The sequence below is a fragment of the Geotrypetes seraphini genome, chromosome 1 (assembly GCF_902459505.1).
Source record: "Geotrypetes seraphini chromosome 1, aGeoSer1.1, whole genome shotgun sequence".
Lineage (NCBI taxonomy): Eukaryota > Metazoa > Chordata > Amphibia > Gymnophiona > Dermophiidae > Geotrypetes > Geotrypetes seraphini.
Window position 1 is genome coordinate 195,266,646 of NC_047084.1, and position 14,924 is coordinate 195,281,569.

General features: G+C 41.2%; 1 protein-coding gene across 1 annotated transcript in view; it reads right to left on the minus strand.

The window, feature by feature from the left end:
- Positions 1–14,924, minus strand: part of CASP3 (caspase 3) — a 63,142-nt gene that overhangs the window by 46,800 nt on the left and 1,418 nt on the right. The window contains exon 2 of the mRNA XM_033943359.1: positions 2,833–2,927. Coding sequence (XP_033799250.1) covers positions 2,833–2,906 — 74 coding nt within the window. The 5' untranslated portion in view covers positions 2,907–2,927. The remainder of the gene's footprint in view (positions 1–2,832; positions 2,928–14,924) is intronic.

Consider the following 14,924-nt stretch of genomic DNA (forward strand, 5'->3'; position numbering starts at 1 on the left):
CCAGGGAATGTACAGGAAAAAAAGGTGCATTTGCAACATAGTAAACTTTCATACCCTAAGTTGAAATCTAAGAGGTTCAAGAGGTAGGGAGCACAGAGAACAAGCACATGCGCAGACCATTTGCAAGCAAAGAAGATGGTCTGCACATGTCAGGATCGCTCTGCAGTGATCCGTGTGGTCAGTTTGGGGCGTGCCTCCAATCGGCATAATTTGCATGAGGACACGTTGTGGATCGGTCACCCGGGAAAACTCGGCTATGGATCAGATCGCTAAGGTAAGTTTAGTGAATCTAGCTCTAAGATCTTCCTTACTGCCTTAAAAGGTAGCTAAGCCTTACTCAGTAGCAAGATAAGGCCAACAACTGTACTTTAAGGTAATTCAGGGCCAGACTGCGATCTAAGCTCTCTGAAGAAAAGAAGAGATAGCACACCAAAGTGAAAGATGCCAATGTGCACACAGGTGCTCAGTTTCCACACCCAAACATCTCAAGGAAGCAGAACAGTGAAGATAAAGAGTGAGACCAGCACACCGTGTTTTCTGGGGCGACTTTGGCGAGGTGCATCGGAGCCCAGTACTGTTCACAAAGATAAGAATACCTTATATTTTGGATTGTTTTAAGTGATACTGTGTGAATTTTGGATTAGGGCATTTTTATAAGTGCAATGATTGAAAAGTAGTAGAGACAATATAGTATTGGGCTTGACCTTGCCTTTGGTCTCTCGTGTATATTACTGAGCGCATTCCTAATAGACAATTTAGAACACAGTGAAGTGGTTTGTCAGGGTATTGTATTTTGGATGTACTAAAGTTGATATGCCAGACACCCAGAAATAATGGGCAGTGGAGACCAGGGGACGTGTGACATCTAAAAAAGCCAAAGGTTGGGTTGAGAGACTAATTAGAGAATATGGGAATTAGATTGAAGAGCCAGAGGCTATTCGGCACACTCTGTTTCCACTCACCATCACTGTCCCTCTTCCTCTCTTGCTTTGGCTGCCCTGATCTGTCTCTAGTTGATGCCTCGTCTTTGTGCAGAGGTGTGTCAGCAAAACCTGTCTTCCTTTCCTTTTATATCTGAATGGGACCCTCCTGCATGCCTCCTTGAACAGCAGCAAGAGCACTGTGCTCACCTCCAGATTACTATTCCAAAAGGCAGCAGCTCAGCCAGGAGCTGCAGACACACACTCCTTCATATTACCTGCCATCACTGTCTCTCTCCCTCTTGCTGCTTTTAACCAAGTTGCACAACACACAGCTGTGCAGTTCAAAACAAGCAGGCACAGGGCAGCAAGATGTGGTCCAAGGCTGCTGAATCATTGCAAGGAGGGATAGTGGAAGGGTGGGATGAATAGAGGGAGTTGATACATGGTGTTGTGTCGGGTTGTAGTTCAAACCCCACGCTGCTCCTTATGACCCTGGGTAAGTCACTTAATGCTCCACTGCCCCAAATATCTATTAAATAAAATGTAAGCCCACCGGGACAGATGCTTGAAGTACATGTATGTAAACTAAACCTTAAGCTTATATACTGCATCCTCTCTATAAAGATAGAGCTCGGCACGGTTTACATGTACTTTAAAGTAAGGAAAAAACCATAATAAGACTTAGTGATTATAAAGAGAGCAGCTTTGAGTGTGGTTGTAAAACTACAAAAAGGCGGTATACAAGTCCCAATCCCTACTTGATCTGGTTGGCTCTGCAAGAACTGAGATTAGAATACAGGAGATCAGTGATCTGGCTTGGCTTATCTAACCAGAATGGAAGACTATTAACTTGTCTGAAGACAAGAGATGCCACTATTATTACTATGATCTCTTGCTTAAGAAAGGAATCACGAGTAGATCGGAGAAAGTCATAATGCCGCTTTATAGAGCAATGGTCAGACCACACTTGGAATACTGTGTACAACATTGGTCTCCCAACCTAAAGAAGGATATAAAACTGCTGGAGAGGGTGCAGAGACGAGCAACGAAACTAATAAGAGGTATGGAGAAATTGGAATATGAGGAACGACTCAAGAAACTAGGATTGTTCTCCCTTGAGAAGAGGAGGCTGCGAGGGGACATGATAGAGACGTTCAAAATACTGAAAGACATCGATAAAATAGAGCAGAAAAACAAATTATTTACATTGTCCAATGTGACACGGACAAGAGGACATGGTTTGAAGCTAAGGGGTGACAAGTCCAGGACAAATGTCAGGAAGTTCTGCTTTACGCAGCGAGTGGTGGACGCATGGAATGCTCTTCCACAGGAGGTTATTAAGGAATCCACTGTGCTAGGATTCAAAGGCAAATTAGATGCACATCTCCTTATGAGAGGCATAGAGGGATATGGGTGATTAGAACAATCAGGTGTATACCTGACTGGGCCTCCGCGTGTGCGGATCGCCGGACTCGATGGACCATGGGTCTGATCCGGAGATGGCAATTCTTATGTTCTTATGTTCTTAATACCTCAACTTAAGCAGAAAGTAACTTTTTCAATTTAAATTAGCCAATACCCTTAAGTAAAATGCTGCATGGAACAGAGCATGGTTTCTCCAAGTGTAAAAAGGAAAACTTCTGTACTACAAATATTACTTCACATGTTTCAAAACTCCACCTTACTACTACTACTACTTTAGATTGTGAGCCCATTAGGGACAAAGTATCTGAATGTTATATATACTGTATATATAACTGCTTTGAATGTACCACAAAAAGATGTATAGAGAATGACGCAGGGAAAAGATTTGTCCTGGGTCCATGTTTCATTCTTTAGTGGTATATCAAATCCATGACCCTTTGCTAATGTGAAAACCTCATTAAAAGATTTTATATATAACACTCACCTTTGAGATTCTGAAATGGATTTTGCATCAAGTAGATCTTCTCCAGCTTTCAAATCAACTTTTATATGCGCCATTCTTCTGCTTAGTGAACAGTCCTAAAGAAAACCAAAAAGATAACATCAGACTTCATATGATAATTAAATTTGCTGGGCAGGATTGGTTGCTTTAGTGTCAGCAGATATTGCTAAGAGATTTTCTTTTCATGGTTTGGATTTTTATATTTTTGCATATGTTGTGGAAGAATATATGATGTAAAGGATATGCCTACGATGCGCCTTTTGGAAGTGAACTTCCTGTAGGATATGACCCAAGAGAACTTGAACTTGAAATCAGTGGATCTCAGGGAGTAGAACAGACTGGGGTGTCATCCAAATTAATTTATAGAAGTAAGCAGATCCTTACAAATCAGTTGAAGGATCAGAACAAGTGATCCAAGAGAACTTATTGGTAGTGCCTAAGAAGGTAATAGCAGGGGTTACACTCAAAATAACAAAAGATGGTTTCAGGTTTCTTACACAGAGGGGGAAGAAATGGTAAGAGTCAGGGATCTTGCTAACCTGAGGGCTTTGCCATCACACTCCTGCAGAATGACAGGGATATTAAGAGAAGGTGAGGATCTGTGGATAGAAGTCCTACTAGGGGTGCTTGGCTGGGCAGGAGAAGATGGCAGCGCCAGTCATCGGAGGAGAAGGGTTTGTGGATGAAAGTAGCACCTATCTTTGAAGGCGGATTGATTTTATTGAGGATGGTAGTTTGGTCATTGGGGGGAGGGGGGGGAAAGACCGCTGCATCACCAATCATCACCACCAATGGCCCAAGAATGGGGGTCTTGGTTTATATTTGAGTATATACGGTATTTTGAGACATACCTATCATTATTATTAGCCACTTATTGCTTGCTTGCTCTCTCTCAAACAACCTAGTGTGGTAGACTGTCCAGGATTTCTAGGAGAGGTCCGCAGATAAAACACTATGGCATAAGGGAACCCCACCCTCCACTTATTTCTTTAAGTTTACCTCACACTAAATGGATAAATACCTCAGCCAAGCATATACACCAGATGTCTGTTCCCAACCTCTCCTCCCTCTGGGACCTTTCTGAATTGGCTCTGGTCAGAAGTACTCCTCTCTGAGTCTCGCCCCTCTGACTTAGCCCTGAGCCAAGCAGGGCACTCTGGGAACTGTAGTCTTTTGCACTTGCCCAACGCCCTCAGCTTGCCCTTGATCTGTCACAATAATTTAATCTATTGTGTTTTGTTTTCATAAATAATGGTTTTGTTTTCCTATTAGACTACATTTACATATAAAAAATACACATATACATTATATATGTGCCATTGCTGGTTATTAGAAAGGTAGCCCCCCCTTTAGCTAATTGGTCTACCAGGTCATTTCCTACTCAGTCTGGATGGTCAACTTTGGCATGCCCCTTCACATTCTTCCAATATATGGTAATGTCATTCTGTTGAGCCAACTGATCCAAAGTCAAGATGATATCCCCATGCAAACAGGATTTTCTTTTGAATTTACCATGCCCTTGGTTTTCCATGTCGGTAGATGTGTTACAAAACCATGGTGAACATAATTCCAAATTGGTGCAGATGACCTGGTCTTGGTTCCTTTCTTGACAGTTCATTGAACTGTGAAAATGGCGGCTGCGATTTCTGCAAATTGATTGGTTCTAGACTCTAAACAGAATTTCAGGTGTTCACTCATCTATATCAGATCCCAAACTACACCTATGCCAGCGACTACATTGTGACCTAGTCCTTCATGATAAGCACATCCATCTACATATACCAAAGGATAATATCCACAAACTGTTTCATCATAGAGAAAGTGACAGAAGGGTTCAGTGGGTTCCCCACAAGAGTATGTCTGGTGTCTCTTCTTCCACTCCTGAATCACTCACGGTGCAATCATGCAGTTATGCCAAGCCTTGTGCTACTTATTTTTATGCTTCTGGGCATACCTTATCTCCATGGGCTAACCTTGAAGGCCAGTGTCCAGGAAACTATGCAACTGTTAGTTTAAAAATGTTATTGATCAGACCTGACTTAATGCGGTAACTTCCGAGGAAGCTTATAGAGTTGTCACCCCAACCAGCTTCTTTTCCTGTATGTAAATTGCAGAAATGCTGTAAGTTCATACTGTTCCCAACAAGGCTTTTTCCCTCTGATAAGGCTTTGCTAGCATAGGCCATGATCCAGTGTCCCATATCATACTTTTGGTACAACACTGCTCTCATACAATCTTGAGAAAATCCAAACTCTAAAAAGAAATCTCTTCTCTTTCTAGGATAGGCAAGGCAGGGAAAACATCCCAGTGTATGGCTTTGATAAATAGTAGTAGTAGTAATGTATCTTTCAATTCCTGCATGGCTGCATCCTGCTCTAAACTCCACTTCCAAGGCAAGTCTTTCTTCAAGTGCTTGAATAAAGAGCGAGTGATTTCCACATACTGATCTACAAATTGACAGGAATAATTATATATTCCTACGAATGACTGCAATTCTGCAATATTGGTGGGTATCTTCAACTGATAGAGTGCCAGAATCCTCTGCCTTTGAGGTTGTAATCCTTTGGCCAAGCCCTCATAGCCTAGGTAGTTGAGGGCTTTCCTGCACCATTGTCCCTTCGCTGAAGTTAACTTGGCTTCAGCATCCTTCAACTGTTGGAATACATGTTCCAGTTCTTGAAGGTTGCTTGGCCTTGTCCGTCATGGATTTCACTCCGACGTGTGACGTGGCAGAGAGAAATCCCTGACGGACAAGGCCAAGCAGCCTATTTAGAGTACTACCGGCCCAACGCTGCTTCGGATGAAGGTAGGGCTTGCTTGCTGTCAGCAAGGAGGGAAGGATGGAGGGTCAGCAGGGGTTCGGCTGCACGGTGGCGGTGGTGTGGCGGCCGGGTTGAAGAGTTGTCAGCGAATCCTGGGACTAGGGCTTATTTTTGGGGTAGGGCTTATATCAAGACTTACCCCTGAAAATGATGCTCGGGTAGCTACTATATGATTTTATTATTTACAAATCTCAATTTTACTGTATACAGTAGAATTCAGCTCCTTAAAAGCTTGCAAATAGAACAAAATACATAATCATGCTGTTCTGAGTTTACTAATATACTTAAACACACAAACATCACAAAACAAATCTTATGTAGGTGCTCGAAAATGTTTTGTGTGTCATCTGTTGCTTTTGCTAACAGAATTGCATCATACACGCTTAAGTAAACAATACTGGCAACTGAAGTTCTTCAGTTATGGAGGATGACCTCATCTTCATAAGCATTGCAATGAGAGCATCACTGTAAAATCAGATGACATATCTCTAGGGATGATGAGCTCATTCTAGGTTCTACATATTTCAGCTGAACAAAGAAAATAATAAGCTTATTTAGAAAACAAAAATATATGGCCTAGTATTACTTTGTTTTAGAACCTAAGGGTAGATATATCATGTTTAAAAAAAAAAAAAGTGTTATATAACCCTCAATATATGATAAGTGAAGAAAAACCTTAATGTACAGAAGAGAAAATCATTTGCCTGGTATTATAATATTGTTTTACTAGGGGCCCCTTTTATCAAGCTGCGGTAGGGGTTTAACGCGCGGAATACCGCACGTTAAACTGCCTACCACGCTAGTTGCTAATGCCTCCATTGATGAGGCGTTAGTTTTTTGGCTTGCTGTGGGGGGTTAGCGCGTGATGAAATGTCCAACGCGCTAACCCCCGTAGCGCACCTTTATAAAAGGAGCCCCAGATGTTCCAGCCAGGATTATGAAACTGTTTAACTGAATAGTCATATTTAAGCACTATTAATATTTTGTTGTCCAACTGCAAAAATATTAAATAGACTAGGAGGCTCATTTTCAAAGCACTTAGTCACACAAAGTACCATAGTAACATAGTAGATGACGGCAGATAAAGACCCGAGTGGTCCATCCAGTCTGCCCAACCTGATTCAATTTAAATTTTTTTTTTTTTTCTTCTTAGCTATTTCTGGGCGAGAATCCAAAGCTTTACCCGGTACTGTGCTTGGGTTCCAACTGCCGAAATCTCTGTTAAGACTTACTCCAGCCCATCTACACCCTCCCAGCCATTGAAGCCCTCCCCTGCCCATCCTCCTCCAAACGGCCATGCACAGACACAGACCGTACAAGTCTGCCCAGTAACTGGCCTAGTTCAATCTTTAATATTATTTTCTGATTCTAAATCTTCTGTGTTCATCCCACGCTTCTTTGAACTCAGTCACAGTTTTACTCTCCACCACCTCTCTCGGGAGCGCATTCCAGGCATCCACCACCCTCTCCGTAAAGTAGAATTTCCTAACATTGCCCCTGAATCTACCACCCCTCAACCTCAAATTATGTCCTCTGGTTTTACCATTTTCCTTTCTCTGGAAAAGATTTTGTTCTACGTTAATACCCTTTAAGTATTTGAACGTCTGAATCATATATCCCCTGTCTCTCCTTTCCTCTAGGGTATACATATTCAGGGCTTCCAGTCTCTCCTCATACGTCTTCTGGCGCAAGCCTCCTATCATTTTCGTCGCCCTCCTCTGGACCGCCTCAAGTCTTCTTACGTCTTTCGCCAGATACGGTCTCCAAAACTGAACACAATACTCCAAGTGGGGCCTCACCAATGACCTGTACAGGGGCATCAACACCTTCTTCCTTCTACTGACTACGCCTCTCTTTATACAGCCCAGAATCCTTCTGGCAGCAGCCACTGCCTTGTCACACTGTTTTTTCGCCTTTAGATCTTCAGGACACTATCACCCCAAGGTCCCTCTCCCCGTCCGTGCATATCAGCTTCTCTCCTCCCAGCATATACGGTTCCTTCCTATTATTAATCCCCAAATGCATTACTCTGCATTTCTTTGCATTGAATTTTAGTTGCCAGGCATTAGACCATTCCTCTAACTTTTTCAGATCCTTTTTCATATTTTCCACTCCCTCTTCGGTGTCTACTCTGTTACAAATCTTGGTATCATCTGCAAAAAGGCACACTTTTCCTTCTAACCCATAGAGACCTAGAAAGTGATTTGGAAAGGAGCCCCTAGAACGGTATTTACTGATAACTGAATTTAAGCAGAAATGCTCCAAATGTGAGATTTTCCACATGTAGGGCCCTATGTAATAAAGAGTGATGCGATTTTGCAAAAATACACTTAATCAAGAAAAGTGTATTTTTGCAAAGTCACTTCACAAAAGTAACCTTCATATTAAAAAGAAAAATGTTCTTGCAAAATCCACTGCATGCAAAATGTTTTGTCACGTTGGCATTAATGAGATGTTGTGATTTAAATCATGTAAAGCAACTCAAATGCATCAAAATAAGAAAAGGAGTACACAAAGAGAGGTTTTCCAGGCCCATTTTTATTGAAAAAACTGTAGTTATTTCTTCCAAGCTGGAAAACAATAAAAAGTGTCCTTCGTGTAATTGCACAAAAAAAATTAAAGAGCCCACTTGCCAAATTAAAAAGTAGCCCTGTGCTCTCTGCCCAATGGGGGGGATAAAATCCCTCCAGCTCCATGAAGTCTTGCCCCTTAGCCATGTAATACTAATTTAAGGACAGAAGCAATGCATGCCCTACATGGTACCGTTCAACAATATGCAACAAACAAGACATTAGACTGTGATCTAACTGTTGTCATACATATCTATGAAACGGATAACGAGGTCCAACAGCAACTATAACTATGTTGTTAAAACAATCAGGTCTAATCTGATGGGGAGGGGCATTGAGGGCAGAATTAATTAGATAAGAACATAATTGCCATACTGGGACAGACCAAAGGTCCATCAAGCCCAGTATCCTGTTTCCAATAGTGGCCAACACAGGTCCTAAGTACCTAGATAGATCCCAAGTAGTAAAACAGATTTTATTATGCTTATCCTAGGAATAAGCAATGGATTTGCCCAAGCCATCTCAATAATGGCCTTTGGACTTCTCTTTTAGGAAATTATCCAAACCTTTTTTAAACACTGCTAAACTAACTGATTTCACTACATTTTCTAACAACAAATTCCAGAGTTTAATTACATGTTGTGTGAAGAAATATTTTCTCTGGTTTGCTTTAAATCTACTACTTAGTAGCTTCATTGAATGCCCCCTAGTCCTAGTATTTTTGGAAAAAGAGTAAACAAACAATTCACATATACTCTGAGGAATGGGATGTTAACAGTGGTATGCCTCAAGGTTCGCTTCTTGGACCTGTTCTTTTTAACATTTTTGTAAGCGATATTGCTGAAGGGCTGACTGTTTGCCTCCTTGCGTATGATACTGAAATCTGCAATCGAGCAGACACCCCTGATGGTGTGGAAAACATGAAGAAGGACCTAGTGAAGCTTGGGAATCGTATGAAATTAGGCCATTAATATTTAATACTAACAAATGCAAATCATGCATTTGGGTTGCAGAAATATGAAGGAATGGTACAGTTTCGGGGTGACAAACTTTTGTGCACAAAAGAGGAGCGGGACTTGGGTTTGATAAATAAATGGATGGATAAATAAATAAATTCTGACGTCTGAGAGGAAGGTCTGGGCCAACCAATCGCTGCCTGGCTGGCCTGGAACTTCCTCTCCGACGTTAGAATTGACGTTGGAGGTGAAGTCTTGTGAATCCGACACTTGTACATGCCTGGCCTGGCTCGGGGAAGCAGCAGGGAGAAAACGGCGTGGTGGCTTAGGGGGTAGGGAAAGAATCGAGGAAGCGGAGAAATTGGCATGATGGCTTGGGGGGGGGCAGGGGAGAGAGAAAGAAAGACAGGCAGGCAGGGGGAGAGAGAAAGAAAGGCAAAAATAAAGATGGAGGACAGGGGGAGAAAGACAGGCAGGCAGGAGGGAGAAAGAGAGACAGAAAGAAAAAGGGAGGAGCAGAAAGAAACATTGGATTTACAGTTAGAAGAAGTGCAACCAGAGACTCATGAAATCACCAGACAAAAAGGTAGGAAAAATGATTTTCTTTTCAATTTAGTGATCAAAATGTGTCCGTTTTGAGAATTTATATCTGCTGTCTATATTTTACACTATGGCCCCCTTTTACTAAACCGCAATAGCAGTTTTTAGCGCAGGGAGCCTATGAGCATCGAGAGCAGTGTAGGGCATTCAGCACATCTCCATGCACTAAAAACCGTATTGCAGTTTAGTAAAAAGGGAGGGGGTATATTTGTCTATTTTTGTATAGTTGTTTCTGAGGTGACACTGCATAAAGTCATCTGACTTGACCTCTTTGAAAAAAAACCTGAATATAAATGATAATTAACATTTTCTCTGTGTACAGTGTGCTTTGTGTTTTTTAAAATTTTATTGTTGGTAGATCATTTTGACTTGGTCATTTTAAAAGTAGCTCGCTAGCCCAAAAAGTGTGGGCACCCCTGCTGTAGAGCCATTTCTTGTATGACTAGATGAGCTATAGTTATCTTTTTTTTTTTTAGTTGTTTAAATTCATGCAGAAATAAATGGCTAGATTGAACCTAATGACTTCATTAACGCATTTCCCTTTTTTAAACCTCTATACCATTTGAAAGAGGGCAAATATCTAATTATTCCCTTCTAGAATTGGATACTTCTTAAATTTAGTAAAAATATTCTGGCACAAGTGTCAAACCTTAAAGAAGGAAGTCATATTGAGCATTGGAAAATAATAATAATTAATAAAAATAGTACACATTTAGGGCTCCTTTTACTAAGCTGCGATAGCGGTTTTAGCATGCGCTTAGCACGCACAGAATTGCCACGCACGCTAGATGCTAACGCCAGCATTGAGCTGGCGTTAGTTTTCCCGCATAGCGTGGGAATTTGAGCACGCTAAAAATGCTAGCGCATCTTAGTAAAAGAGGAGGTTAATTTTCTCCACCACCAAATTTTCCCATCCCGCATGTGAATGAAGTGTATTTCAGTACTGAACCAACCCCACACACACACTTGTTACATTACTCATCTTTATTGTTAAAGTTGCAGTGCATTTTTTCTTATCGAGTTAAAAATAGTTGTGCATTATAAATGTAATTTAAAAGACTTTTATCCAATAGGAACAGGTTTATGATCTCTAAAATCACTTTTCCGATAAAGAAACAGCACCCGATCCAAGATGGCCGCGAGTGGTTGAATTTCGGAGCGTCTCCTGAGCGTTCGGTAGATTTTTTTATAATTTACCTTTTCTGGTTATTCAGCTTGCTCTGAAGGTTTCCTCATGCCTAAGAGGAGAGGGAGAAGTGCCGCCGGAGCCTCGCGGCGTTCTGTAATTCCTCCTCCTCTCACTATTGAGCGCCTCTTGACGCGGTTGAGGGAGCCGGCAACTTCGGGGAATCGCCCGCAGGACTTGGCGGTACGGGGTGACGCCGCCAGAATCCAGGGGCTAGAGGTCACGCTGAGCCCGGAAGAAAGAGATACTCCCCCCCAATCGCAGCATACTAGCTCGCCGCAGGCACAAGGCATGACCATAGAGGCAGTACCGGTAGCCCAGGAGGCTGATTCATCTTCGAGCGATGTATTGGATCTATCAAAAGACTTTTTAAGTCTGGAGACAGATACTGCGGCTGGAACATCAAAGAAAAGGGAGATACAACAAGACTTGATTTCTACAAGTATGGCAGGTGAGACTCCTTTCTTTTTGGTTGAAAAACCCACTGAAATTACATTGGAGTCTCTCTGGGACTTAGTAGTCAAACTGGGAATTCATTGAATCCACAACTTAAAGCATTAGAAATGAAAGTTGATAAGCAGGAACAAGAATTGACTCAAATGCAATTAGAATTGACTACGGTCAAAGTTACCTCAGATAAAAATAAAAATGAGATAGTAGGGGTCAAACAAGTACAAGAAACTATGATTAGAGATAGTATAAATATCAGGATGAAACTGGAAATGATTGAAAATGGCCAACGAGCCAATAATTTGCGGTTCCTAAATTTTCCCAGGATATCTTCTATGTCTCCTAGGGAAATGTTAAAAAAATACTTCTTGGAGATTTTCTCAGTTTCAGAAGAATTAATTCCACCATTTACACAAGTATTTTACCTGCCTGATAGAAAATTGGATCAGCAATTGATCAACGAGGGACAACAGGAATCAAAATTGGACATTACTACATTATTGGAAAGTTCAATGAAAGAATTAGTCAAACCTGCGACATTACTGGTAACAGTTGTATTGATGCCAGATAAGAACTGGATTATGAAAATGTTCTTTAAAAATAGAACTAAAGAGTTCCTGGGTCAGAAAGTACAAATTTTTTCTGATGTTACCAAAGAGACTCAAAAACGAAGAAAGCAGTTTTTGTTATTAAAACCTGGAGTAATTTCAGTGGGAGGGAAATTTTTCCTTAGATTTCCTTGCAAATGTATTGTTCATTATGGTTCTGATAAATATGTTTTCTTTGATCCGACACACCTAACCAAATTTGTGGCATTGAAACGTCTTGAGAAAGGTGAAAAAATAGAAGTAACAACAGAAATACATGATTAGCTCCCCACGATTTCATCCATTTAGATTTTCTTAAGTATAAGATTATTTTATGATCTTTTTGTTTTAATTCACCCTATTGAAGTCTAGGATCCAATTATTGTGGACTAGAGATTGTCTTTATAAGGAGAAGATGTTATGATATTTAATATCTTCTATATTGTATTGTAATTTGTTTTCTTTTTCTTTTTTTGTATTCAAAACAATCTTACTGTACAAGATGTTTATGCTTGGGAATAATGTATAAAATTATAAATAATAAATGGAAAAAAAAATAAAAAAAAATAAAATCACTTTTCCATCGCCAAAGAAAAAAAAGGGAAGGGGAAGGAATTCCCAAAAATTTCACCTAAAGTCCAAGAAAAAGTCTGTTTGTTTGGCTGACATTGCTGCTTGGATGTCTTGCCGCCATCTGAAACATGTCAAGACTGAGCTGCTCCTCTTTCCTCCTAAATCCTCTGCTCCTGTCCCTCCATTCTTCATCTCTGTAAATAATGCTATTATCATTCCAGTTTCCTCTATATGTAACCTTGAAGTCTTCAACTCTCCACATCTAACAGACCGCTAAAGCCTGTCGCTTCTATCTCTATAGCACCAAATTTTGCTCATTCCTCTCTGAGCACACAACCCGGACCCTTTTCCACACTCTTGTAACCTCACACTGAGAATACTGCAATTTACTTCTAACAGGTCTCCTGCTGAACCGCCTCCCCCCTGCAATTGGTGCAAAATTCGACTGCATGACTTAATTTACTGCCAACCTCACTACACTCACCTTACCCCTCTCCTCAAATCACTGAATTGGCTCCCTATCTGCCTTGGCATAGAGTTCAAAACTCCTATTACTGACCTATAAGTGTTACTCCTGGTGGAATTCTACACACAAAAAAATTCAAAATTCTGCACTTAAAATGTGCAAATTCTGCAAGTTTAACAACATTTAAACAATATTTTTGCTAATTATTATCCAGAATTTCAGTACAATTTCGCTATTTTCATTAACCCCGCTTTTACTAAACCGCGATAGTGGTTATTAGCGCGCTCCCGATATTCATAGAGTTCCTATGAGCGTCAGGAGCAGTGCGGAGCATTCAGCGCGGCTCCCTGCGCTAATAACTACTAACGCAGTTTAGTAAAAAGGTGGAGCGTTAATTATACTAGAGAAAAGAGCTTTCAAGTTTTTCTTGCTTAGTGACTTTCTTCTAGTAGCACACCTTTATAAAAGCCCACCTTAATGAAGTTTGATTGGTTTATTTTCATAGTACTTCACGTTGCTTTTATGTTGTTGAAAAACATTTCTGGAAGCTGACATATTTCAATAGCTTCAGAATAAAAAACATTTTAGTTTTCCATTCACTTAGGTCCCATAGTTCCTTTTCAGCTTTTCTTTGTTTGCTTTTTTGGTAACTGTTTTCCCAGGATCACCTGTCCATTTTAAATTTTGTCCCCATCTGTCTCCCTCATTTCTATCTTGAGCTTCTCTGTGTGCCTCTCCATTCCCCTACAATATATCCGTCAGGCCTGTCAGAATCACCCCTTTTCAAGTAATGTCCCTGTGTCTTGCAGTCCTCAAAGTTCTCTCCCCATCAAGCATTCTTCTGTATGTCTGTCCTTCCCTGTGCCCAGCATGACTTCAGCGTCCCTCTATTTACATTCATTCCTCATCTAGGATCTCTTCTTTCTATTTTTGTGCCTCTTGGTGTGTAGGATCTTCCACTCTCTCCTGCCTGTACCCTTCCAGCCAGCATCTCCTACCCTCTCTCCACGACAAGTGATGCCGATTACACTGACAACCTGTCACCGGCTCTGCAGGCTTCGCTCCAGTGCAGTCCTGCCAGAAGAAAGAGGGACATCATTGAGAGTAGGACTGTGGTAGACGGAAGCCTGCATAGGCTGCATGACGATGTTGCCGGCAGAGATTTGGGCTGCAGAGACTGAGGGAGTGCCGATTCTGCAAAGAAACAGGGAATTCTGCGCAAATTCTGCATTGTGCAGAATTTCACCAGGAGCAAAGTGTGTTCATGCTGCAAGCCTCTCAATATGTCTCCTCTCCTATCTCTCCTTATATGCCTAGCCAAAAACTCCAGTCTTCAGATAAGCTGCTTTTATCTGCACCCTTTTTCACTGTCAATTCTAGACTTTGCTCCTTTAATCTAGCTACACCATATTCCTGGAATAAACTGAGTTCGCTCGTCACGCCTCTTCTCTAAGAGCAGCTTGAAACCCCACCTTTCTGATATAGCCTTCAATCCATAACCCTACTCCACACTGCTTACCACCCTAGCCAGCAGATTAACTATCCCTCCTAACTGTATCCCCCATCATGGCATCCTGTTTGTCTGTCTCCTTTGTAACTCTGTACAGTGCTTATGCCCGATAGCACTCTAGAAATAATTAATAGTAGTAAGCACAACAGAATGATCAACACTACAAAGGGAATTTAGAACATGCATCTCCCAAATATAGCCAGCCATTCCAGTTTGTTTCAATGTTTTCCTGGTGCTTATCTGGCGACTAATATAGAAAAACACAGAAAAATGAAGGCAGATAAATACCATATAGTTTTTAGCCGGTCTGCCTATCCATGCCATCTACTATCCCTTCCTTTATACCAGGGGCCG